The 23,488-nt window shown below is 49.9% G+C and overlaps 1 protein-coding gene across 8 annotated transcripts in view; it reads right to left on the bottom strand.

Annotated features, from left to right (window-relative positions):
* Positions 1-23,186, bottom strand: part of Ttc7b (tetratricopeptide repeat domain 7B) — a 275,916-nt gene extending 252,730 nt beyond the window's left edge. For 3 of the 8 annotated variants that reach the window (XM_035445977.1, XM_035445978.1, XM_035445980.1), the window contains exons 1-2: positions 22,974-23,185; positions 172-326 (exon numbers count right to left, since the gene is read on the bottom strand). In XM_035445977.1, the coding sequence (XP_035301868.1) occupies positions 172-326; positions 22,974-23,094 (276 nt within the window). In that variant the 5' untranslated portion in view covers positions 23,095-23,185. Of the gene's footprint in view, positions 1-171; positions 327-22,973 lie in introns of those variants that run through there. The other 5 variants (XM_035445975.1, XM_035445976.1, XM_027419105.2 and 2 more) reach the window with 4 other exon arrangements.
* Positions 23,187-23,488: the final 302 nt, after the last annotated feature.

The raw sequence follows: 23,488 nt of genomic DNA, 5'->3' as shown, positions 1-23,488 counted from the left end.
GGATGTACTGACCATGCAAGGATAGGGCCTGCTGAAGACAACCCCAGCACTGTACAGACATGCTCCAAACATACTCTGCTCACCATATCCTTTCCCAAACCACACACTGTCTCCAGGAGACGATGGCAGCACCACCCACCACCCCTTCTTGGTCCCAGAGGCCCACAGTACCTTGAGGTTCCCTCGGTCCAGGGCAGCGGTCAGGTGCTTGCGCACTTCAGTGAGCTGGGGCCTGGGGCCCCGGGGACTGGCTCCCTGCCTCAGGGGCTTCTCCTTCAAGTGTTGCTCCAGCTTCGACTCTCCCAGGAGAAGTTCAGCCATATCATCTGCAAAGCCAAGCGAGACGATAAATGGGGAGCAAGCAATGGTCCGTGTGTCTGGAAAGCCCAGGGACCTCAGGACCCTCATGCCTCAAGGTTCCAGGCTCCTGGAAAGGCTCTTCTGGAACAACCTAAGACTGGGTCTATGCTGAGGGAGAGACTGCTCCTTAGCAAGGAACATCGCAGCACTGTTGGCTCAAACGCCCAGTCATTCCTCTGCCACTTATTTACCGACTCCAGAAAGATGGCTACATTTTAACATGGAGATTCAAGTTCAGAAAGGAGAAAACATTCTTCTTTGGAAAACATATGATGATCTTATGACATTCAGAATCCAGTGGGATCTAGTTCCAAGAGAAGAGCAGTGAAATTCGTTGCTCGACCAAAGTCTATGTCCTTGAGTATGGACAGCAAGCCTGGGAACACCTTCCTAGTCAGTGTCTAAGAGCTTTGCTTCAAGCTGACCTGAACGGCATCTCTCTAAAACCACCATTGCATAGCTCTGCCTCTGAGGAATTGCTGTAGAAGTTTAGCTCATCAAATATATACACTGGGGCTGGAGAGATGGCTCAGTGGTTAAGAGCACTGGCTGTTCTTCCAGAGGACCCAGGTTCAATTCCCAAAACCCACATGGCAGTTCACAACTGACCGTTAACTCCAGTTCCAGGGGACTCAACATCCTCACACAGACACACATGCAGGTAAAACACCAATGCACAGGTTGTTAAAAAATAAAAAGTGTAGTCATTGTGTGGAGTAGTTATGATCTCCATGCCATGCTGGTAGTTAATTTGCATTAAAAAGAATCCGGTGCAGTTCTTTGGAACTCAAACATTGAGACTGTTCTGGATGAACTCAGAACAACTCATACACCAACCAGCCTGGCTGTGGCATATGTCTCTGTGACAGACAGACACAGGTATACTAAAAATACACAATCATTTTGAAAAGGTCTAGAAGGACCCTATTACTAGCAGGTCTAGGAGACCTCAGCTAGGTCTAGTGGACTTTAGGTTGGTTTTTGGTCAACAGTCTGGTGATAAAATGGAAAACAGCTTTACCTATACTGCATAGATTTACAATTAAAAGTCACCCACAGGGGACCCACTAAGATCTGGGTGGCCAGCCCACCAGAAGCCCGGGGCACATCATCTTGGCATCAGTCTACCTAACCTGCAAGAGTAACAAGGAGGCTTGGCACTGCTCTGACTGTGTCCTAGTGACAACACTAGAGTCCTAGGAGGAGCCAGATAACCCCAGAACACAGCTAAGGCCAGTTCTTGAGCATAGAATTCCTTAGATGTTTGTAAAGAAAGTAAATCCCTTGTGACATAAAATCAGGTGGCCTATAGCAACTTCTACTGGCAGAAGAGAAGGAAGTTACGCCCGCAGCAGAGTGCACGGGGACACAGAGGGTAGCTGGTGCAGACGGCAACAGCTGACACAGCAGGTGGGTAGGGAGGAACCTACAGCAGGGAAAGCTGTTTTCACAGTTTTCTAGAACCAGTGTGCACTTCACAAGAACAGCACATCGCAATGAAAGCTGGTTCCATGCCAAGCTGTCAATAGCTACCTGTGGCCAGTGGATGTCCTAGAGTGTGTGACAGATGTAGAATGTGTGACCACTGAAGAAGCCTGTCTCAATATTCATCTCTATGTATGTCTAGGACCCCATAAAGATGCCTAAGATAATTATTAACAAGAATGTGTGAGTAGCAGAATTGGGGATATATTTACATTTTTAGCTTTATAGTTTGAATTATGTACATTGAACAGTCTTTTATTAGTGTGTTTTTAAAATTCCCTGGTGAAGGCTGTCCTGGAACCTGTGATCCTTCTATTTAGCTTCCAAGTGCTGGGATCACAGGAGTACTAGTGTGCAACAGGCCAGGAGTGCTAGTGTGCAACAGGGAAGGAGCGCTAGTATGCAATAGGCCAGGAGCGCTAGTGTGTAATAGGCCAGGAGCGCTAGTGTGCAACAGGCCAGGAGTGCTAGTGTGCAACAGGCCAGGAGTACTAGTGTGCAACAGGCCAGGAGTGCTAGTGTGCAACAGGCCAGGAGTGCTAGTGTGTGACAGGTCAGGAGTGCTAGTGTATAATAGGACAGGAGTGCTAGTGTGCAACAGGGCAGGAGTACTAGTGTGCAACAGGGCAGGAGTGCTAGTGTGCAATAGGCCAGGAGTGCTAGTGTGTAACAGGCCAGGAGCACTAGTGTACAACAGGCCAGACAGAGCTCAGTGGTTTTCATTTTCTCATTTGGTTTTTCAAGATAGGGTTCTGTTGTATAGCCTTCTATGTCCTGGCACTCACTCTGTAGACCAGGTTGGCCTCCAACTCCCAGAGATCTTCCTGCCTCTGCCTCCTGAGTGCTGGGATTAAAGGTGTGTGCCACCACTCCCAGTCTTTTTTTTTTTTTTTTTTAAAGACAGGGTCTTACCATGCAACCCTGGCTGTCCTGGAACTCATAGACCAATCTAGTCTTGTCTTGAACTCAAACTCACCAAGATCTATCTGCCTCTGCTTTGAGAGTGCTAGGATTGAGGCATGCTCCTCATTTTATATTGTTTATAGGGAGGAAATGGAACTTTTCCTTAAAAGCAGTTTCTATGTCAGGATATTTATCAACCATTGTAATAAGACTATAGATCATCAATCCATGCCAACCTTTCCCTGTCTACTTTGTTTGCTTTTGCAGTACTGAGAATCAAATCCTGGGCCTCAGGCACTCTGAAGGAGTTACTGGTGGTGGGAGTGGAAGGAGTGGGGGCATGGGGCGGGAGGGTTAAAACAGACTGAGACATTCTGGGCCCTAGGTTTAATCTCAGATTGGAACTCTGACTCTGTATCAGCATCTCGAGAGGAGCATCCTAAGAAAGCCTGATGTCCACCTGGGCTGATGACCAACCTTTCCCATGACTTCCCCACAGCCCCACCCATCTGCCCACCTTTCTGCTGCAGGACCTGAGGCAGAATTCTCAGACCTAGACAGCAGATGAGGACCCAGCTACCTGCTCTCACTATGGGACCTTGGACAGCATCAGTCCCGTGTGTAAAATGAGAACCACAGGCCAGGAAGAGAACAGGGCTAGACCAGAGAGCCCAGCAGGAAGGGCACCAGGCTGACGGATGGCACACTCTGCACCAAAGCCAAGGACCGGAAGGACAGAGAACCAAGTGTCTGGAGAAGAGGGCAGGTGGATAAGCTCAGAACGAGGCTGATGCATCAGGTTGGGAAAGAACAGGAGACAATGTGACAGCCAAAGCCTCAGAGTGTCTCCACACAGGTCAGCAGAGCCCTAGTGTTGGGCATGCTTATGCATCCTGGAGATGCCACCATTACTATTCCTTGAAGAGTCCAGTAAGATCCCACCAACCCAACTACCCTTTCTAGGTCCCCCATGGTATGTGCTTGTAAGTGGCAATAGCACACAGCCACCAAGCTGGTTCTCCTCTCTAGATACCCCCGGGCTGGATGAGTCTGTGCTGTCTCAGGACACAAGGCGGATGCCACTGAGAATGGCAGAGCAGTGCTGCAGAAGGACTCTTCCTGGATGCAAGCAGGCATCTCTAGTTCCTGATGAAGTCACTGCTCTTGTGACCTTTGTTACAGTGTCCTAATATCTGTCAAGGAAGAAGCAGGCTCCCACTGAGAGGTACTCTCTGACCACACCTGGCCAACAAGTACTTATGGACTAACTAAGTTTAGCATGATAACCAAAATGTTTACTGTCTGGGCTCATTTTTAATCTGCCAAGCAAATCATACTTTTTTGTCCTCATCCTTTCAGCCAGGAGAACAGAGAATTACAGACATCAAGAGCTCTTGTCAAAATAGCTTCCAGAGATAAGACTCAGACCTAATACTGGGGGGTCCTGGGTGGTCAGACTTATGCTTCATGGATGCTGCCTCGACCTGTCAGGGTCCTGTGGGTCCCCAGTACATAATCTGCCACAAAGAAAAGAGGCAGACATCACTAAACCAGCTCTTACTGCCAGAAATATCTGGCTACATGCCGAGACAATGAGGCAAGAAAGAAGAAAGGCACCCCAAGCCACAGGAATATAATTTCAGGTGGATTAAAGAATTAAGTATAAAAGATCAATTAGACTTGCACTCCCACAAGGGTGGAACGATGGAGATGGAGTTTGCCCCCTCTGGCTTAGTCACAAAAACAACACAGAAGATGGGGAAACTGGCAGCAGAGACCCTGAGAGGCAGCTAATAGACATGGAGCTGCCCTCAGTTTCCACCGGGGACTCAGGAACTCAGGCCTGCCTTTAACACCTTTCTGCTCCTGCATGTAATCACTAGGCACAGGGGAGAGCAACGGTGCTGTCTCCTAGATGCAGAGGGAGCAGTCAGCCGGCAAAGTGGTCAGGCCTGTGGTTTCCATGATAGAGAGGCCCAGTAGCACCAGGTAGAGGAAAGGCTCAGCCTTAGACAGCCTGGGACCTGAGTCCAGGCTTACTAGCTGTATAGAGTGGATGAGTCACTTAATCTCTCTGAGCTTTAGCTTCCTCAGTTGGCAACTGTAAGGCTCACACAAGACATGCAATGCATACAGCACATAGCAGGTGCTAAGCAACACCAGCTACTAGGAATTATCTTTTTTTGAAGGACCCATGATGTCTGAGAATAGTGACATTGATACTATAGGGTCTCAAAGCTCTGTAAGACACATATTCTGTGCTCCAGGGGTCTATAAGACCCATAGGAAAGGAACACTGGATACCACTAACAGCCCAGCCATGCTCTTACTGAGCACACAGTCATGTGCCAAGCAATTCTAAAAAGCAATATTAAGGTGTGAGGCTATCACTGTCACCGTCTCACACAGTGACCCAGACAGGAGAGAAGAAACAGCATGGCCAAGTTCACCTTGGAGCTGGGGTCTGAACCCAGGTGGTCTCTGATACCCACCATCTCTCCAACATGGCAGCACAAACCACATGGACCTTGGCATCTCGATGTGTTCAGCCTCCATCATACACCACTTGAGTCCTGAGTTCGAGGCTGGACAAGTGATGTTGGTATCCCCTCCTGCCCTATCTGGTCAGACTCTTGGAGGGTCATGGTGAGAAGGGGGTGTGAGGGGCCTGAGTCAGGCTGGTGTGAGGGAGGACTCCAGTAACCCAAACAGAGCTAAAGGCTGAGATAAATAGAAACCATTACAAGGACCCTGGCAGAAGAGAGCGCAGGCATTCGCCTCAGTGGACCCAGGGCCCTGGTTCAACTCTAAACAGAATACCTGCGAGTCCTATGCCAGCACAGCTCATGTCTGCAGCACCTAGCTCTTGGTCCCCTGGGGAAGGTAGGGCTGTGGCCTTTGCCTTCCTCACAGCAGCACCCTGGCTGGACAAGCAGCTGGCATGCAGAAATCATATACTAAACCCTGGCCCCCAAACCTCCAGGTTTCTTCTCTGTTTTGGGGAGCCCTTGATGCTAACACAAAAAAATCCCAGCCACTCAGTTCATATGTCACTTAGCTCCATTCAAGCCATTCCTGGCATGGCTGTGACCCAACAGGAAAAACCAAACCTCTATTCGAGAAGAGCCGGTTCTTCAGCATGCCCTTTGTCACATAGCAAAGACAGCTGGGCTCTCTGCTTCTCATGTGTCATGTTGATTCCATTCCCACTTGTCTGGCTTCTTACCAGTGACAGGTAACAGAACAGCATCTGCAGTACCTGTAATCCCCAACTCTTAGGAGTACTGACAAGACACAATCAAGTAGTGCCCACAGGACTATAAACTGCACGAGTGTATCCAGGGCAATTAGCAATTTGTATACAATACTTTATGTACCTTTGCATATAGCAGTTTATGTACCTGTACCATGCCCAAATTCCAGGTCTACTGCCGGGCTTTGGTGGCGCACGCCTTTAATCCCAGCACTCGGGAAGCAGAGTCAGGCAGATCTCTGTGAGTTCAAGGCCAGCCTGGTTTCCAGAGAGTGCCAGGATAGGCTCCAAAGCTACACAAAGAAACCCTGTCTCAAAAAACCAAAAAATAAAACAAAATTCCAGGTCTAGGAACTTTTCCCATAGATGTTTGCAAGTTTGAGCACAAATGCATAATAAAGAGACAATTTCCTATACCCAGCCATACTTGAAATGGTAAAGGACAGAAAACAATATCAGGGACCTGTTTGATGAATTATGATATGTCTGTTCAATGCAACACAAGGTATCTATTAAACAAATTAAACAGATGAGATTATTTAAGTACATGTGTATGTTTACCTGGATACATGAATGCTCTGTCTCTGACCAAAGGACAGTGTGAGCTGTGATGTACACAAGCACTTAGAAAAGGGCTGACTCATTTCCTCTTACTTCTGGCTCTCTGTGGTCACCAAAGGACTTGCTTGGGCCTGTGTAGATCTGGACCAGAACAAGCCACTGAAGGACACATGAAACACAGTGTTGATGTCTGAGCCATGACTTGATGCACAAGAGCCCATCTGAGAGCCAAGAGCAGCAGGCACCAGGCTGAGGCCTGCAGGTCACAGAAGCATAAGCATTGGTGAACCCTGAACCCCAAGCATCCAGAGTGGCTACCGTAAGACTGCTTTTTTTACATAGTAAAGCCAATAGTCTCAAAGACAAGAGGTTAAGAAAGCAAAATACAAAAGAAGGGTTATAAAGTGTCATTATTGTGTAGAAGGAGGAGGAAGAGGAATGAATGAATGAATAAATGAATGAATGAGTGAATGAATGAATGGCTCTGTGAGTAAAGCACTTGTTATGCAAGCCAAACATCCTGAGTTCAATTCCTGGGATTGATGGCAAGGTGGAAAAAGAAAACCAACCCCAAAGTTGTCCTTTTACCTTTTACATTCATGCCTCCCCATAAACAAAATTTAAAATATACATTCGGGCAAGCTACTTTGAGAAGCCCCCTACAAAGTCCCAAAAGTAGCTGTGTTGGTGAAACGCTTGAGAAGACAGTATGGGATCAACGTTCCTTCACACTACAGAAGGACTCATTCAGTAGCAGTTAGTAACTGGTGTCTTCCTCAGACTGAATGGTCAAGCCAGGGAGAGACTCTCCATGGAGAGGGCTCTTGAGAGAATGACAGAACAGAGTGAGGGATGCACAGACCCACGGGGAGGGCATTCCAGAGAGGGGAGGCCTTAGGTGGCATGGTCTAGGACCAGCTAGAAAACTGTGCAGTTGGAGCAGAGGACAGCACTGGGGTTGGCAGACACTACTGAAAGTGGCACACATTCTCAGTGCAATTGTCTTGCAGGGTTTGTAGGTAGTGGGTGACATTCTCTGACTTGAGTTTCTGAAAGTCCCTCCATCTGCTATGTGGGGGGAGTGGACTCAGCCAAGAGACAAGGTTAGAAATAGATGACTACAGTATTCAGGTGAGAAGGGATGGCAATTTGGACAGGAATGAGGTAAGAAACAGTGAAGAAAGTGAGAAACAGACTGAGTGTGAATATAATTCAGAGGCAAAACAAACCAGGCTTACGCCTAGACTGGGTTGGGGATATGGCCCCAATAAGTCCAAGCCCTGACTTCAGGAAGGTGTGAGTGTGCGTTGTATGTGTCAAAGGGGACTCTGCACAGGTGACTGTGAAGGACCTGGAGGTGGAAGAATTATCCTGGGTTGTGTGTCTGGTCACTGTTTGCCGTAAAGATTGAGGAGAGGGTAGGAACCACACATTATACAAGCTACAGATCGGGCAGAGGAGGGCCACAGATCCACCCGTGGAGCTCCAGAAAGATCACGATGACCCTTGGTTAACCAATGAGGCCCACGTTTCATCTCCTCACCTTCGTAAAGCTAAGAGGATTCAATGTGGGGTGATTTGATACAGCAGCATGGAAGTGAGAAAGGAGAGGGACTAAGGATGAAGCTGCAGACCTTGCAGTGGGCAGTGGTACCACAGCACCAGTTACTGAAGCAGAGGAATGAAGCCAAGTTCAACTTGCAGTGACACTCATTTTCCAGATCAAAGCTAGAGGAAACTGAGGGGAAATGCCTAGGAAGAAAAATCAGGACATGTCTGCTACAGAAACCAAAATTAGATCTGCAGGAAAAGCATTCCAGGGAGGAGACGTCTCAGCAGGAGCCCAGCGGGTGTGGTCTAATGCTTCTAGAAAGAGGCCAGGCGGCAACAAAGGCTGGACCATCAAGTGAGGTAAGCATCCAGGCATAGCCATTACTTTTAGCAACATGGCATCAACACGAGAGGGGTAATCTTTGTGGAACCAGAGGAGCTGAGGCCAAGGAACCTGTAAGAAGGCAGTCATTGCTGGAAAGTGGGACAGAGAGCAGGGACCCTGAACTAGACTGCTGCAGCCTTGAGAGGAAGGTACGGGCCTTAGCTGTGTGTGCTGAGGGCACAGTCTCAGAGAAGCAGAGAGAATGGCAACACAGCACAGGCCTGAGATGAGGGCATGAGGGCAGAGTCGTGAGCAGAGGCAAGGTCATGAGATGAGAGAGACAGATACGTCTGCCTTGGAAGGTGGAATCCCAAACCCACAGAAGAGCAGTGATGCTTTCATTCTGTAACCAGCCACATGGCAGCAAGTCCTGACTGGCCAGGCAGAGGGAATCTGACCAGGAGGCATCAAACAGCAAAGTAAGAAGGGCTCACACCTCTCCCACAGAAGGGGGATTTGTTGTCTATTCCCAGTTTTAAAATGTAAGATGTACCAAGTCACCCTCTTCCCACAAGGTGAGCGCCAGCCTATCCCTTCAGTACCCATCAATCCATCACTCTCTGCTCTAACACTAGTGCTTGGCACACAGTAGTTGTTCAGTAAGTACTTCTGAAATCTATTAATGCACATGTTTCTCCTCCCTACACAGGACTCAACCAAGTGCCCAGGAGACTGCTCCACCAAAGCTTTCCCACACATTGGCCATGATTGCTGACCAAAACCCAGACCTTCGTGTTCCTTCCTCAGGGCTTCTACTGGACAACTCCTCCAGCTGTCCTTGTTTAAACCGTGACCCAGTTCACAGTGTGAGAGCATTCGGAACTCCTGACTGAAAGCAACGATGGCAAAAGGCAAAGATTACGGGGCCCAGAAGTTGGCATAAATGATCTTCTGGGGAAATCTTGGTAGTCAAAGTCCAGGCTTCATGCCAAACCTCCTCCCTACATCCACACACGGCACAGAAGTGAGAGAAAACAGGACTGGCCACAGAAGCAACTTGGGGAAAGAGAGAACATGCCGGCCACACACTCAGTTATATACTATCCATACGCACACACTCTCAGTTACACACTATCCACACTCTCAGTTACACACTTACACACTCTCAGTTACACACTTACACACTCTCAGTTATACACTATCCACACTCTCAGTTATACACTTACACACTCTCAGTTATACACTTACACACTCTCAGTTACACACTATCCACACTCTCAGTTACACACTTACACACTCTCAGTTACACACTTACACACTCTCAGTTATACACTATCCACACTCTCAGTTATACACTTACACACTCTCAGTTATACACTTACACACTCTCAGTTACACACTTACACACTCTCAGTTATACACTTACACATGCACACACTCTCAGTTATACACTTACACACTCTCAGTTATATACTATCTACACTCTCAGTTATACACTTACACACTCTGAGTTATACACTTACACACTCTCAGTTATACACTATCCACACTCTCAGTTACACACTTACACACTCTCAGTTATACACTTACACACTCTCAGTTATACACTATCCACACTCTCAGTTACACACTTACACACCCTCAGTTACACACTTTCACACTCTCAGTTACACACTTACACACTCTGTTATACACTTACTCTCGGTTATACACTATCCACACTCTCAGTTACACACTTACACACTCTCAGTTATACACTATCCACACTCTCAGTTACACACTTACACACTCTCAGTTATACACTATCTACACTCTCAGTTATACACTTACACACTCTCAGTTACACACTTACACACTCTCAGTTATACACTTACACATTCTCAGTTATACACTATCCACACTCTCAGTTATACACTTACACACTCTCAGTTATACACTATCCACACTCTCAGTTACACACTTACACACTCTCAGTTATACACTATCCACATGCCCACACTCTTTGTTACATGTGTATACATTCTAGTTACACACCATTCACATTCTCACAAACATATACACTCATACTGTCACACTCATACAGATGTTCATGCTCACACTCTCAGTTTATACTCACACTCTTATACACATGCACACACTTAATTATATACTCTATACACATGCTCACACACATTTACTGTCACAATCTCTTATATTCACCCCATACTTGCTCACACTCACTTTCTAACACACACGCGCATGCACACACCACATGTACATGAACACATACTCTCTCTACAGAAATCCAACCCAAGGAAAGAAAGAAAACCTTCACACCAGTTGCCTGGGGTTGATCTAGCCTATTTCCAGAACTCTGAGGCAGGAAGCAACCACAGGGCAGAGGATGTTATCAGGCTAGCCCAGAGGCTAGGAAATGGCCTTCTCAGGAAGTCAGCACCATGTACACAAGTCAGACACACCCAGAGAGAGCTGACAGGATCTCCCAGAGGAGTCAAAGCACAGGCTAGGTCAAGGAGCATGGCCTGTGAGGAGACAGGGGCTCTGAGCCCTGCGTGAGGGAGAAACACAGAGGGCACTCATTTAGATAGGAAGGCACGGTGACAAAGGGGCTGGGCTTGATGAATCCTCCAGTCCTAGCAAGACTTCAGTGCCAGGACAATGGGCAGGGCTTCCACAGGAAGTGAAGCAAGCGCACAGCTTCTTGAAGACTCTATTCCCAGGCTTGGCCTGGGCCAGGGAGCAAATGGGGCATTTGCAGCAGGTCATGGGCTTGGTGTGTCCTGTAGGACAGGCACCCTTATCACCTGGCCACTCCTGGGCACCAGGGAGCTTGAGAGAAAGCCTTTGCATCCACAAAGGCCACCCAAGGCAGCACCTCCTGGGACAGGGTAAGCAGTCTGAAAGTGTGTAGACCAGAAGGACAAAGGGGAGCAGTAGAAGGGACCCAGGGCTACCTCTGTGTCCTAGGAAAGACCCCTCAGATACCCATAAGAGCTGTGGGCAGGAGAGAGCCTGGATGTCAGGGCATCCCTAAGAGCAATGCATCAGCCAGTACACACACAGAGCCTCAGGCAAGCGAGCCAGGGAACCCTACACCAACAGTCTGGCATCTGGACCAGGCTTCCCACTCCCTCCTATGGGCCACCATGGCCCTAAGACTACTTCCACACCCAGCCCAGCCCTGACCTGCTCATCTACTCCATAGCCTCAGGGCAGTGGGTGGTCCTCATCAGAGATTCGGGGTTCGAGAAATTAATGAGTCTGTAGATTTCTCAAAGGTAGCTTGTTCATTAACTGTGCTCCACTGTGTACCTGACTCAGTTATTAAGGCTTATGGGACATTAATTCATTAATTGTGTATGCTGTGTGTCCAGCACTGGTGCTTGGAGTATGGCAAGGAACAAAACCAGTCAAAGGGACCTGACAGTCTAGTGGTGACATTTATCTGCATCCCCATTACATATACAACTCCATGACATCCTTGTGCTGGATTCACCAAAGTGTCAAGTGAATGGCTGGACGGGAAGGACCATGGAGCCTGTCAGCCATGGGGAGAAGCCCTAGCTCTATGAGCCACCTGATGATATTTGTCTTCAGCTTTGGGCTTTTGTCACATTTAGTCCCACAGGAAACTCCTGCTCACATGGCTATCATTGCTGTTACCATCATCATAGTCCCTGCTCCCTTTGCCCCTGTGAAGAGCCAGACATCTGGACCCCAACACTTTCTGCGATGGTTTGAATGCGAATGACCCCATAGGGGCATAGATTTCCCAATTGGTCCCCAATTGACGAACTGTTTGAAAGGACTAGAAGGTACGGCCTTGTTTGAGTAGGTGGAAGAGGTGTGTCTCTGGGGTGGGCTTTGAGGCCATTGTCCCATGTCCCTCTCTCTACCTGCTGCCTACGGTAAAAAGCTCTCAGCTACTGTTCCAGCACCATCCTGCCTGCTTCCTGGCATGCTGGTCATGGGCTAACCCTTTGAAACTGTTAGCCAGCCCCATTTAAATGCTCTCTTTGATAAGAGTTGCCTTGGTCATGGAGCCTCTTCATAGCAATGGAACACTGACTACGGTGGCTTCCTTCCCAGACCAGGCTCTTGGCTCCTTCCCTGAGGCCAGACAGGGCAGTGATAGCGCTTTCCTGCACCAGAACTCCTTCCCCTTGCTTAAACACTCCATCCAGCTGTCCTGTTTGCCAGGTCTGGCAAGTAAACACCTCAAGGGTGGGGTGTTCATTAACTGTGCACCACCTGTGTACCTGACAACATACTCGGGGCTTCTAGAGCTAAAGCCACAGTCTCTGTCCACTAGGATCATATCCAGTGAATGTGAAATGTCCCCACAGGCTCACTCGTTTAAATATCTGGTCTCAGCTGGTAGCAATGTTTGGGAAGACTGTGAAGCCTTTAGGAGAGGTGGAGACTCCATACAGGAAGTAGTCACTGGGGGAAAGGGGGCTTAAGGCTTTCTAGGCTTGACCTACTTCTTGCTCACTCTGCTTCCTGAGTGCACAGACAATGTGAACAACTGGCCTCCTGCTCCTGCCACTAAGCCTTACCCACAGTAAGGCCTTACCCTCATACTGTGAGCCAAAAATGCTTTTTCCCTTAAGTTGCTTTTGCAGAGGGTTTTTTTTTTTTTTTGGGGGGGGGGTTGTTTAGGTTTGGTTTGGTTTTGGGGTATTTTTTTGTTTTTTGGGTTTTTTTTTTTGTTTTGGGGTTTTTTTGTTTTGTTTTGTTTTTTCGAGACAGGGTTTCTCTGTAGCTTTGGAGTGATTTTGGTTTTTTAATCACAGCAACAGAAAGGTAACAAAGACAGTCTGTCGACTTCTACCATCCTCCTGTTCAAAATCTGTCCCTGCCCCCGCCCCAGACTCTGCTAGGCCTATCCACTGCCACCTCTGTCCCACCTGGCCTCAGCCCTCCAGCAAACCACACACACTCTGTCTGACATATGACACTGCCACTGTTTCCCTCAGACTGTGGGGTCTCACCTGTCTCACCACTTGAACAATCATTCTCACATCTGGTCCAGGGACTCTCTGGAGCACAGATACGGGGCACAGGGGTTAGGAGCCATACTTCCATGTGCTAGAGAGTTGGCACGGCTGTTAAGAGCACTTGTTGCTCTTGCAGTGGACCTGAGTTCTATTCCCAGCACCCGCATGGCCGCTCACAAGGATGTCTAACTCAAGTCCCGGGGGATCTGAAGCCTTCTTCTCACCTTTGCAGGCACCAGGCACACATGTGGTGCACACACATACGTGCAAGCAAAACATCCATACACGTAATACGATAAATAAATCTTTAAAAAACAAAAACAGAGTCCTGCTCCCTGACCCCAAGAGCATTGCCTGAAGCAGAAGCTCAGCCAAGTCTAGGAGTCTGAGTCCTTAACCTCAGCTGTCAAAGCTGTCTGGGGTGACCTTCTCATCTTATTTTCCTGATGTCCCTCTGCCACCTGGTGCTTTGTCTGCACACAGTAGGTGATCATTAATCACTGTGACTCAAAGCAAGGGCCTCACAGCTGCCAGATCAAGCCACATAGACTCTGCCTAAAAATGCAGTTTAAGCCCCTTCCTTAGCCAAGAAGATCACCACCTGTCAGAGACTCCCCCAAGACATGTCTGAAAACCTACACTGTACAGAGAGCTCTAGCCTTCACTGCTTCTCAAACCATGACAAGGCTCAGTACCCTTGGCACCGCCTGGGGGCTTGTAGAGAATGCAGACCCCTCCCAGACTTGCTGCATAGGATCTCCAGGAGTGGGGCTTGGTATCCTGGACTCCAAATGAGCTGACACAGTGATTTTTTATGTCAACCAGGTCAGAAAAACATGAGTGCTAGTAATGAAACTCATCGCAGGAGAGCTAGACTCCATCTCAGGGAGCAGTTCTGGACCTTAGTCTACCCATCCCCTGAATGAGAAGTATTATGACCCCTGGCCTCACTTGGGCTGCTGGGGCAATTACCAAGAATTCATGTAGAAGTTCACACCCAGCATCTGACACAGAGGAGAAGCGCAAGGAATACTGTGCAGTCTCTTTCCCTACTGACACTGCTCTAGCAGCTGCAATTCAGGAAACTAGCTTTAGAGGACCAAATGAGGCCCTTGGTGGGTGGGGCAGGTTCGTGAACTTGCTGACTCCAAGCCTCTGAAAGAACACAAAAGATCCGCTCTGTCTGGTGCTGGCACCTTAACCTCTGCCACACCTGATAAACAAGGACAGACAAGCCCTCCGGTGGCAAGGGGTACTGCCTCTGTGGTAGGTTTTTGGTGGCTTGTGGCTGTCCTTTATATTTTGCATGACACTGTTTAGCCTAAACAGCCCTGTCTCGTGGTTGAGGGGGTAGTTTTGGAAGGCATATGAAAACCTTCTTCCTGGGCTTCTCAATGGGAACACCAGCTTTCACACACATCAGCTGCCTGCAAAAGTCCACCATCTGCCAAGCATGAGGTCACCCAGACAGAAATCTTGCCATGTGAGGCCAATAGGAATGGAGAGCAAAGGCTATTCCCCAGTGCCCAGACCAAGCTGGCCAGGCAGCCCAGGGCTGAGGAGGTGGAAATGCCTTCAGTAGTGTGTAATGAGCAAACACCTGACTCAGTGTGGTCTCAATGGAGAAACATATTATCTCTCACAACAGGCAGTCCTGGGAAGAGCGTCTCCAGGCAGAAGCCTTGGGTACCTCAGCAGCCACATTCTTCTCGTCTCTTTTGCCGCCACCCTCCATGCAGCCCCTCTCAGGGACCGGCAACCATAAAGGGTTCAAGAGAGCAGCAGCTCCGGGCTTCACAGGCATGAACAGATTTTTCCAGGCAAGAAAAGTTCCCATACTTCCTATACAAGCACATACAGGGGTTCTTCAGCAAGAGGACGTCTTTCCCAGAAGCCCCTGCATTGAGTAAATACCTCCTACTGTTTCACAAATTGGAGCTGGCACATGCTTCTGCCTCAGCCAATCACTGCCGAGCATTCATTTATTGTAGTGAAACCTCAGAACCAATCATAGGCATGAAGTTGGGATCACAAAACCGGGCCTAACCACAATAAAGCCCTGGGCACAAGATACGGCTGGGAGCAGACCAAGGGTGGGAAGGAAGGTGGAAAGTGGAACTCAAGAGTCCTCGTTAATGCTCATGCGTGTGCGTGGGTGCGTGCGTGCGTGCGTGCGTGCGTGCGTGCGTGCGTGCGTGCGTGCGTGCGTGCGTGCGTGTGTGTGTGTGTGTGTAGAGGGAACCCCTTGCTTTTAGGGCAAGAGACCCTCAACCTTACTTTCTGAGGCCTGCTCTATTTGCTCAGAGAACTGGGCTCCTAAGTCTATTGTTTTGCCAAGTCCACACAATACTCCACCAGTGAGCTATGAGCCCAACTCCATCCACAATCTGAGGCCAGAAAAACAATGGCCCTCGGCCCTCTAAAAGTTAGCCACTTGGTGAAGAAACAAGAGAGGTGGTGTGGGGAAGTTTTGGACAGGGAATGGAGAGAGTGACACTGCCACAGGCAGCATAAAATGGCCTGGCCCATGGGACCATTTCATCTGACCAAGTACTAAGCATTATTAAGAAGTACAGGTTGTCCTTACAGCTACCTTACAAGTTTGACACTTCTACTACAGGTCACATTACTGTAGCAGTAAGTTCTGAAATCAAGCACTCTCTAAAAATAAAAAAAATAGTCATTTATTTGTGTGTATGTGTGTGTGTGTGTGTATGCTCAGGCATGTGCATGTACGTAGGTACCTGTGTGTGCGTGTATGTGATTGTGTGCACTTGCATGCCTATGAATGTATGCGGTGTGCTTACCGATGTGAATGTCCTCACCCATGCATGAGCATTTGGAGGCCAGAGGTTGACGAGTATGTATTCCTTAATTGCTCTTCATAGAGGTTCTCACTACAAACAGAGTCCATCTTTTTGGCTAGATTGGCTGGCCAGAAAAACCTGGGATCCCCTGTCTCTGCTCCCAGGACTGAGATAACTGTTGCTTGCTGCCACATCCCAGCTTCTTTGCATAGGTCCTAGGGGTTGGAACTCCGCCCCCATGCCCCTAAGAAGGCACTTTACCCACTGAGCTATCTCTTCAACCTCCCAAAGTTGGTTGTTACTGTTATTCATTTGAGTAACAAAACCAAGGTGAACTGACACCTGCTCTCTGTGTCTCTACCCTTTTGCATCACACACTTCAGTGCAATGTTCAGAAGGTATACCATATTCTGAAATAGCCTTCACTTAGAAAGCACCTGGCTTCGAGGGATTCGGAAGGACTTTGAGTGTGCCAGACCTTTAGCCCAGAGTTTCGAAAGGCCCTCTCACACGGGGAATTCAGCAGTTGAACTCTAGGGCTGGGGATCCAACACACTCTGCTTGCTTCTCCTGCCAGCTGCCCAGGGCTTTACAGAGGACTTCTCCAGGCTGCCTCCTCTGTAGCTTAAACTTGATTGGTGGATTTCAGTATTTTTGTTTTCTAAGCATACGAGCCCTTCCTTCAGAGGAAACCTTAGGGAAAAGTTCAATGGCTCCCACAAGTAAGGCCTACTCCATCCCCCAAGAGAGGTTCCCCAACAGCACTGTTTGAAAAATGACATCTGAAATGATGTCTGAGGTCTTACATGGTCCAGACTGTTCTGGCTGCCTTTTCTGTGAAGGAAGGGCAGCCAGGAGGAACTTGGACCAGACCCCGACAGATGGGTAGGCTCTGACCTTCATTGAAGATCTCAGAGCTGAATGCAATGAATAAAAGAGGAACCATAAGCCAGGAGCCAGGAATCCAAACTAGCCCAGAGATGAGGGGAAAGGACACTGCTCCAAGGTAACAGGAAGATGTGCTCCAAGAGTTGTTGGACCAAGCAGATGAAAATCAAGAATCCGACCCCTGCCCAGAGTCCCAAAGTCCCTCTAAGCATGAGGCCATAGGGAAAGCAGGGCAGTCCCAGCCCCAGTGTTTGTGCCCTTACAGCAGGGACCACAAGCCCTAAAGCCTAGTGTCAGCAATCCAAAAGGCCATATTCTGTACCACAGAGCATGAGCTGCAGTGGGCTACAAGACCATGTTTAAAAGCAGGATGTGGCCAGCAAGCATAGCTAGAGGATCATAGGAGTGCTTGCTGACCTGGGGCAGGTTGACTCCCAGAGGCATGTGGAGTAGCCCAGGAATGTCCTAAGATGTCATTCCTCAACAGCAAGGCCACTATTACAGCAGAGGTTCAGGTATTTCCCAAGATGCCCTCAGGCCACCAGTAACTGCATAGGCTTCTCAAGAGACTGCATACTAGGAGTCCAGACAGGGAAGCCATGATGTCACCCATGCCTTCAAACAGCAAGGGGTAAGCCATAGGCAAACCAAGAACCTCTCATAGCATGGGCCAAATAGATTCTAGAGCCAAACTTTGGCTCAAAAAAAGGCACCATTGCCCTACCAACCCCATCACCAAGAGGTGACTAAAATGTCTCACAGTGTCACCAAATCAGATGGGCTGAGATCCCTTATAAGAGAACTACCCCGCCCCAAGTGAGCTGAGGAGCAGAGCTGCCTAAGGAGATTAACTGGCTGGAGAGAGCAGCTCCACGAACTCACAGTGACTGCCCGGGACCCATGAACACCAGCTCCTGCCATAGTAATACATGAGGCCCTTGTCAAGCACCTGCCCAGACACACCCTTTCCAAGTCTCTGTCTCTCACTGTTTTTCCCCAGCCAGGGCCACAGGAAGCCATAAGGAACACCAGCTCATCATACACTGGGTTTTACAGCTGTCGATCCTCATGGCCACCTTAAGGGCCACTATCTACCCAATGGAAAAGCAGGCTCAGAGAGGTGACAGTTGGCTCTAGGTCACCCAGTCAGTTCCAGGGAGTCTGGATATTAGCCCAGGTGAACTGCACTTCACTGACAGTGAACCTTACAAGGCTGGAAGATGACACTCTGGGAAGTCAGAAAGACAGAAATGTTCTGTGGAATACCCAGTGGGCTGATGAATAACTGGTTCTCCACCTTTACTCCTAGGCTCCTGCTGTTCCTCAACCCTAAGTTCACTGTACCCACTGAGCCCCAACCCCTTGTCCTTGACATGATGCAGACGGTGGCTTTGTGCATGTGGGGTGGGCTAAGAATCCACACTACACTTCAGGTAGTAAGGGCCTAGGCTTCAGTAGAGATCTCTCCACTGCTCTCACTTATGAGATTATCCTCTTTCTAGAGCAGGCTGGCACAGAGCCAGCCACTACAACCAGGTTTTGATTTTCTTTTCTTTTTAAGACAGTGTGGAATGAGGAACTGGGGATATATGTAGCCCATGGAGCAGAGGTGATACAGCCTGTCTTACCAATGGAAAGGTAGACTCTGAGAAGTTGACCCGTGGGTTCAAGGTCTCTCAGCCAGCTCCCAGAAAGGGTCTGGATACTGGGAGAATGTTTGCCTAGCATGCACAAGGCCCAGAGTTCCATCCCTAGCACAGCATAAACCAGACACGTACAAATGCCCGTAATCTCAACACCCTTAGAAGTGAGGGCAAGGGATCATGAGTTGAAGGTCACCCTCAGCTACGTAGCGAGTTTAAGGCAAGGCTAGCTTGGGATACATGAAATGGTCAAACTGCTTTTTAAAACAACAGATGAAAAGGTGCAGACAGTGGGGTGTGAGGCAGAAGACAGACCACTGGTTTCCCTTTCAACTTGGCATTTGACCTTCTCTAATGCACCCATTTCTTGGTAAAATATCTAGCCTCATTTACCTCCAGGGTCAGGATGGAGCAGTGACTCCCAGTGGCCACAGCTAGTGGGGAGTGGCCAGCCCATCCTTCCCAGAAGGAGCTGTCCCTGTGTGTGTGCAGAGCAGAGAACCAGTAAAGGGGCTCTCACCCCTCCCCTGGCTCCTGTCTCATGCAAAGAAAACCCAGAGCCATAACTGTAACCCATCAGGGCCACAGGCTGTGTTTCCACCCAGACCCTGTCATGAAACCCCCTCTCTAGAACTCACTCCTTTGGCTCCTTCGGTCTTATCTCCCATGAGGCCTTCTCAGTAGGGCTTCCTAAGCCACTGTACCCACCTATTTACTACTTAAAATCACCAAGTTACTACTTAAAATCCCTCCCAACCTTTTCCCTTTATTCTTCGACATTCTGCTTTTGATGCGGTGAGCATCACCTGCCTCCCTGGCCCTTCCCCACCTAAAGGTGAGCTTCAGAGTACATTTTTGTCTCTGTTCACTAGTACAGCCTCCTGTAGCTCACAGTAGGTTACTTAATATTTATAGGATTAATGGAATGAATGAATAAATAAGAATGGCTGCTACCATGGCAGCGTCAGATTCTGTGGCTATCGGCAGGAGACTTCAGAAACTTCAGTCTTTTTTTTTCCTGACAGGGTCTCCTCTAGCCCAAGCCACCAACTGACTGTACAGCCAAGGTTGACCTTGTACTCTCACCCCACTTTCTGAGGGCTTGGGATTCTAGATATGCCACCCCATACCCAGTTCGCATACACTGCTAGGGATAAAACCCAGAACTTCTTTTATTTGTTCTCTCTCTCTCTCTCTCTCTCTCTCTCTCTCTCTCTCTCTCTCTCTCTCTTTTTGGTTTTTTGAGACAGTGTTTCTTTGTGGCTTTGGAGGCTGTCCTGGAACTAGCCCTTTTAGACCAGGCTGGTCTTCAACTCACAGAGATCTGCCTGCCTCTGCCTCCTGAGTGCTGGGATTAAAGGCGTGTGCCACCACCGCCTGGCTGTTATCTGTTTTTTTTTAGGCACTGTCTCACTTGGCCATTACTGCCCTGGAGCTCACAGAGATGAGTTTGTAAGAGGCAGGCAGAACTCACAGAGTTCTGCCTGCCTCTGCCTCTCCAGCGCTGAGATTGAGGGGTGTCCCATGCCCATCCTAAGCAAGTCTCCCACTCCACTTCATCTCCAGCCTGCTTTTAATCATCTTAAGTCCTGCAAGGAACTTCTTTTAAACCGAACAACTGGCCTGGAATTCAGAGATCTGCCTGTCTCTAGAGTGCCAGGATTAAAGGTGTGTCAACATGCTTAGTAAGGCAGAGAGGCTACGAATGTTAAGGAAACTCAGTAGTGAGGCAACAGGCTCCTGGCTGTTCAGTGGTTTCACCAAGGAAGGTCACAGAGGCAGGGAGTAGCAGCAGCAGGATCAGACCTCAGGCTACAAGGACTGCAGACCCTGGTTGGCCTGCAGCTGCCTTCAAAAGAGCTGTGTTAGTATGACAAACTTAGTTTGACATTCATTTGCTTTCCTTACTTCAAGAAGCAAAGCTTTAACTTAAGCAGTGTCCCTCCCTCCTGCACAAAACTTGTGCTAGCAAACCCATGGGGTCTATAGAGGAGCTGGGACCTCCCCAAACCAGGAAGAGATCCCACCAGCCGGCCCAGGAAGGCCCCATCGGTCTGAGGAAGACCACCCTCCAACATTTCTCTGCACCTACAGAAGATACACCATTCTGGGTTTGCTTCATCCCTTTCTCTACTTTATTTTTGTGTTTCTGAGAAGTTTCTTTGACCTTTTCAAGTCTCTGTGACCTTTCCCCACCCATGGCTGCTGCTCACCATGTGAGGTTCTGGGACAAAACTATCCTCCATGAATTTTCCAAATGAACTATCCTCCATGTATAACTTATACACAGCCCCATGGGCCACGGTGGTCTGCTAATCACCCTGTGTACCACACACCCTATTCACAGCCACAGCTGAGGGCACAGGAACCAGGTTCTGGAAAGAGAGTCAAGCTGGGAAGGGCCATGAAAGTAAGATGGGCCCATGAACAGAAATTCCACTCATCCTCTCATTCCAGGGATCACGGTAGCTTGAGTCAGTCCTTTCTCTCCTCCTGCCCATTGTTTTCAGTCACATAAGCTTGTCAGTTTTCTTCAAACCACTTCTCACCGGCTACTTCCATGTTTGATTCTCAGTGGTCCTCCCAGGGTTAGGAAGTGCATGAGAGCAGAGGCCTGGCCAGCACCTGGCACAGGTGGGCACTGCACATGCTGAAGAATGAGCAGGCAGATTTGGGAGGAAGCTCCAAATTCTAACACCAACCAGCACAGAAGGGATGGCTGTGACAGGGGAGGCTCAGGATTGGACTTCAGCAAGAAAAAAGGAAATGCAGGTAAGGAAAAGAGACAGAAGAGAGCAAGGTCAAGTTGCCTTCGGGGTCCTGAGGACTCAACACCTTTCCCTCAAAACACCTACCCAAAAGCAAGGAACTACAGTTGACAGTGGGCAAAAACACACTGTTGCCCTCTATGCATGGTGATACGTGCCTATGGTCCTAAACTGGGGAGAGGGGGGCAAGGATGGAGGCTAGAGACCTTAAGGCTAGCCTAAGCTATAAGGTGAGTGTGAGGGATACAAAGTGATACCCCATTAAAAAGAAAACTTTCATTTCCAGGCACCATTTCCGTAAAATCACAGGGACCAACCTTAAAGAGGGTTATGTGACTTCTCTGTCCATTTCTGGGTAGAGGAGGTGAGAAGGTTGAAAATAGTACACACATCCTTTCGCAAGCGAGCAGTGCCATTCCTTCATTCATTCACTCTGTGATTTTGACATTTGGTCCACACCAGCCCTGACAGCCTTGGGAAGCCAGAGGTGACAGAGGACAAAGTCCTCTGCCCTCTCACTGTGCTCGGAGTGCCTGTCTGTGGTTTTGGCGCGTATTAAAACACAAGCAAATATTAACCATACTTGCTTCCAAAACAAATAAGGCCACGTGGAGCCTGGCTCTGGAATGTGATTTTGGCTGTAATTTTGGTTTGATGGGTTGGAAGATCCAATTCAGCAAACGGGGTCGTTGGCCAAGTCCAGCCACCAGGTTCCCAACTCAGATTCCCGGCTCCCGGGCACACCAAGCCCCTCATCCAATCAGCTCCACTTCTCTTCAGTCTTCAACCACATCCTCACCTCTCTGCCCAGTAACCTTCTCCCTGACTTTGTTTCCCTTACACTCTCCACCCTGACCTCCCCGGGTCTGCAGATTTGACATCCAACTGCCTGACCTCAAGACACACACCCCAACCTGCCAATGCCACCCCTCCTGGGGCCCTTGAATATCATATGTTTACAGCAATCCCATTCGTAGGACCCCTGAGCACACCACACACACTCTGGTGACCCCCAGATGCCAACAGGCATGTCCTGGGGGCGACACACACACACACACACACAGACACACACACACACACACAAGCACACACACACACACAAGCACACACACACACACACAAGCACACACACACACACCAGCTCCAACTTCTTGGAAGCCAGGGGCTGGCCTCTGGCCTCTGGGGTCGGGGACAGCAGAGACTCGGCGAGCCTCTGCCCTGCACGTCTGGACTCTGGGGCGCCGCCACCTCCCGCCAGCCCAGCCGCACGCCGCGTGACCGGAGGACCCCGCGTTCCCCAAGGGCCTGGCCCGCGCACACCGCGCGGCCTGCGCCTCGCCGCCCGGCCGCGCCCCCTGCTCGCGCCCGCAGCCTCGGCCTAGCCCCGGAGGCCGCGGCGGCCCCGCAGCCCCGGTGTGCCCGCGCGTACCGTTGGCGATGAGCTTGGCCGACAGCTGCTTGACCAGCTCGGGGATCCGCTCCCACTGGCACTCGGTGCGGCAGCGCTCGATCTCCGTCTCCAGCCGCGAGCCCGCCTTCCTGGTCGCCATGGCCGCCCTGGCCGGCCCGGCGCGCCCCGCAGGCCCCGCCGCCGCCGGGCCCCGCGCCGCCTCCCGCTGCGCGGCCGCGGGCTCGGGCTCCGGCTCCCGGCTCGGCGGCGTAACGGGAACGCCGGCCGGGGAAGGGCGGGGGCGGGCGGCGGGCGGGCGGGGCCGGGCGCCGCGAGGAGCGGCCCCTGCCGGCCAGGGCCGGAGCCGCAGCGGGCCGGGGCGGAGGCCGCGAGGGCAGCGAGGAGAGCGGGACGCGAAGAGCGCGGGATCCGCTCAGGAGCCAGCCCCGGGCGGTGCGAGGTCAAGCCAGGGCAGCCACCCCGGGGATTCCGTGGGGCCCCGCAGGCCCGGGTGCCTGGTGTGAGGGGGCGTGAAGGGCGGGCCTGCCTCGGCT

The sequence above is a fragment of the Cricetulus griseus genome, chromosome 5, assembly GCF_003668045.3.
Source record: "Cricetulus griseus strain 17A/GY chromosome 5, alternate assembly CriGri-PICRH-1.0, whole genome shotgun sequence".
Lineage (NCBI taxonomy): Eukaryota > Metazoa > Chordata > Mammalia > Rodentia > Cricetidae > Cricetulus > Cricetulus griseus.
This window is presented reverse-complemented; position numbering and strand designations above follow the sequence as displayed.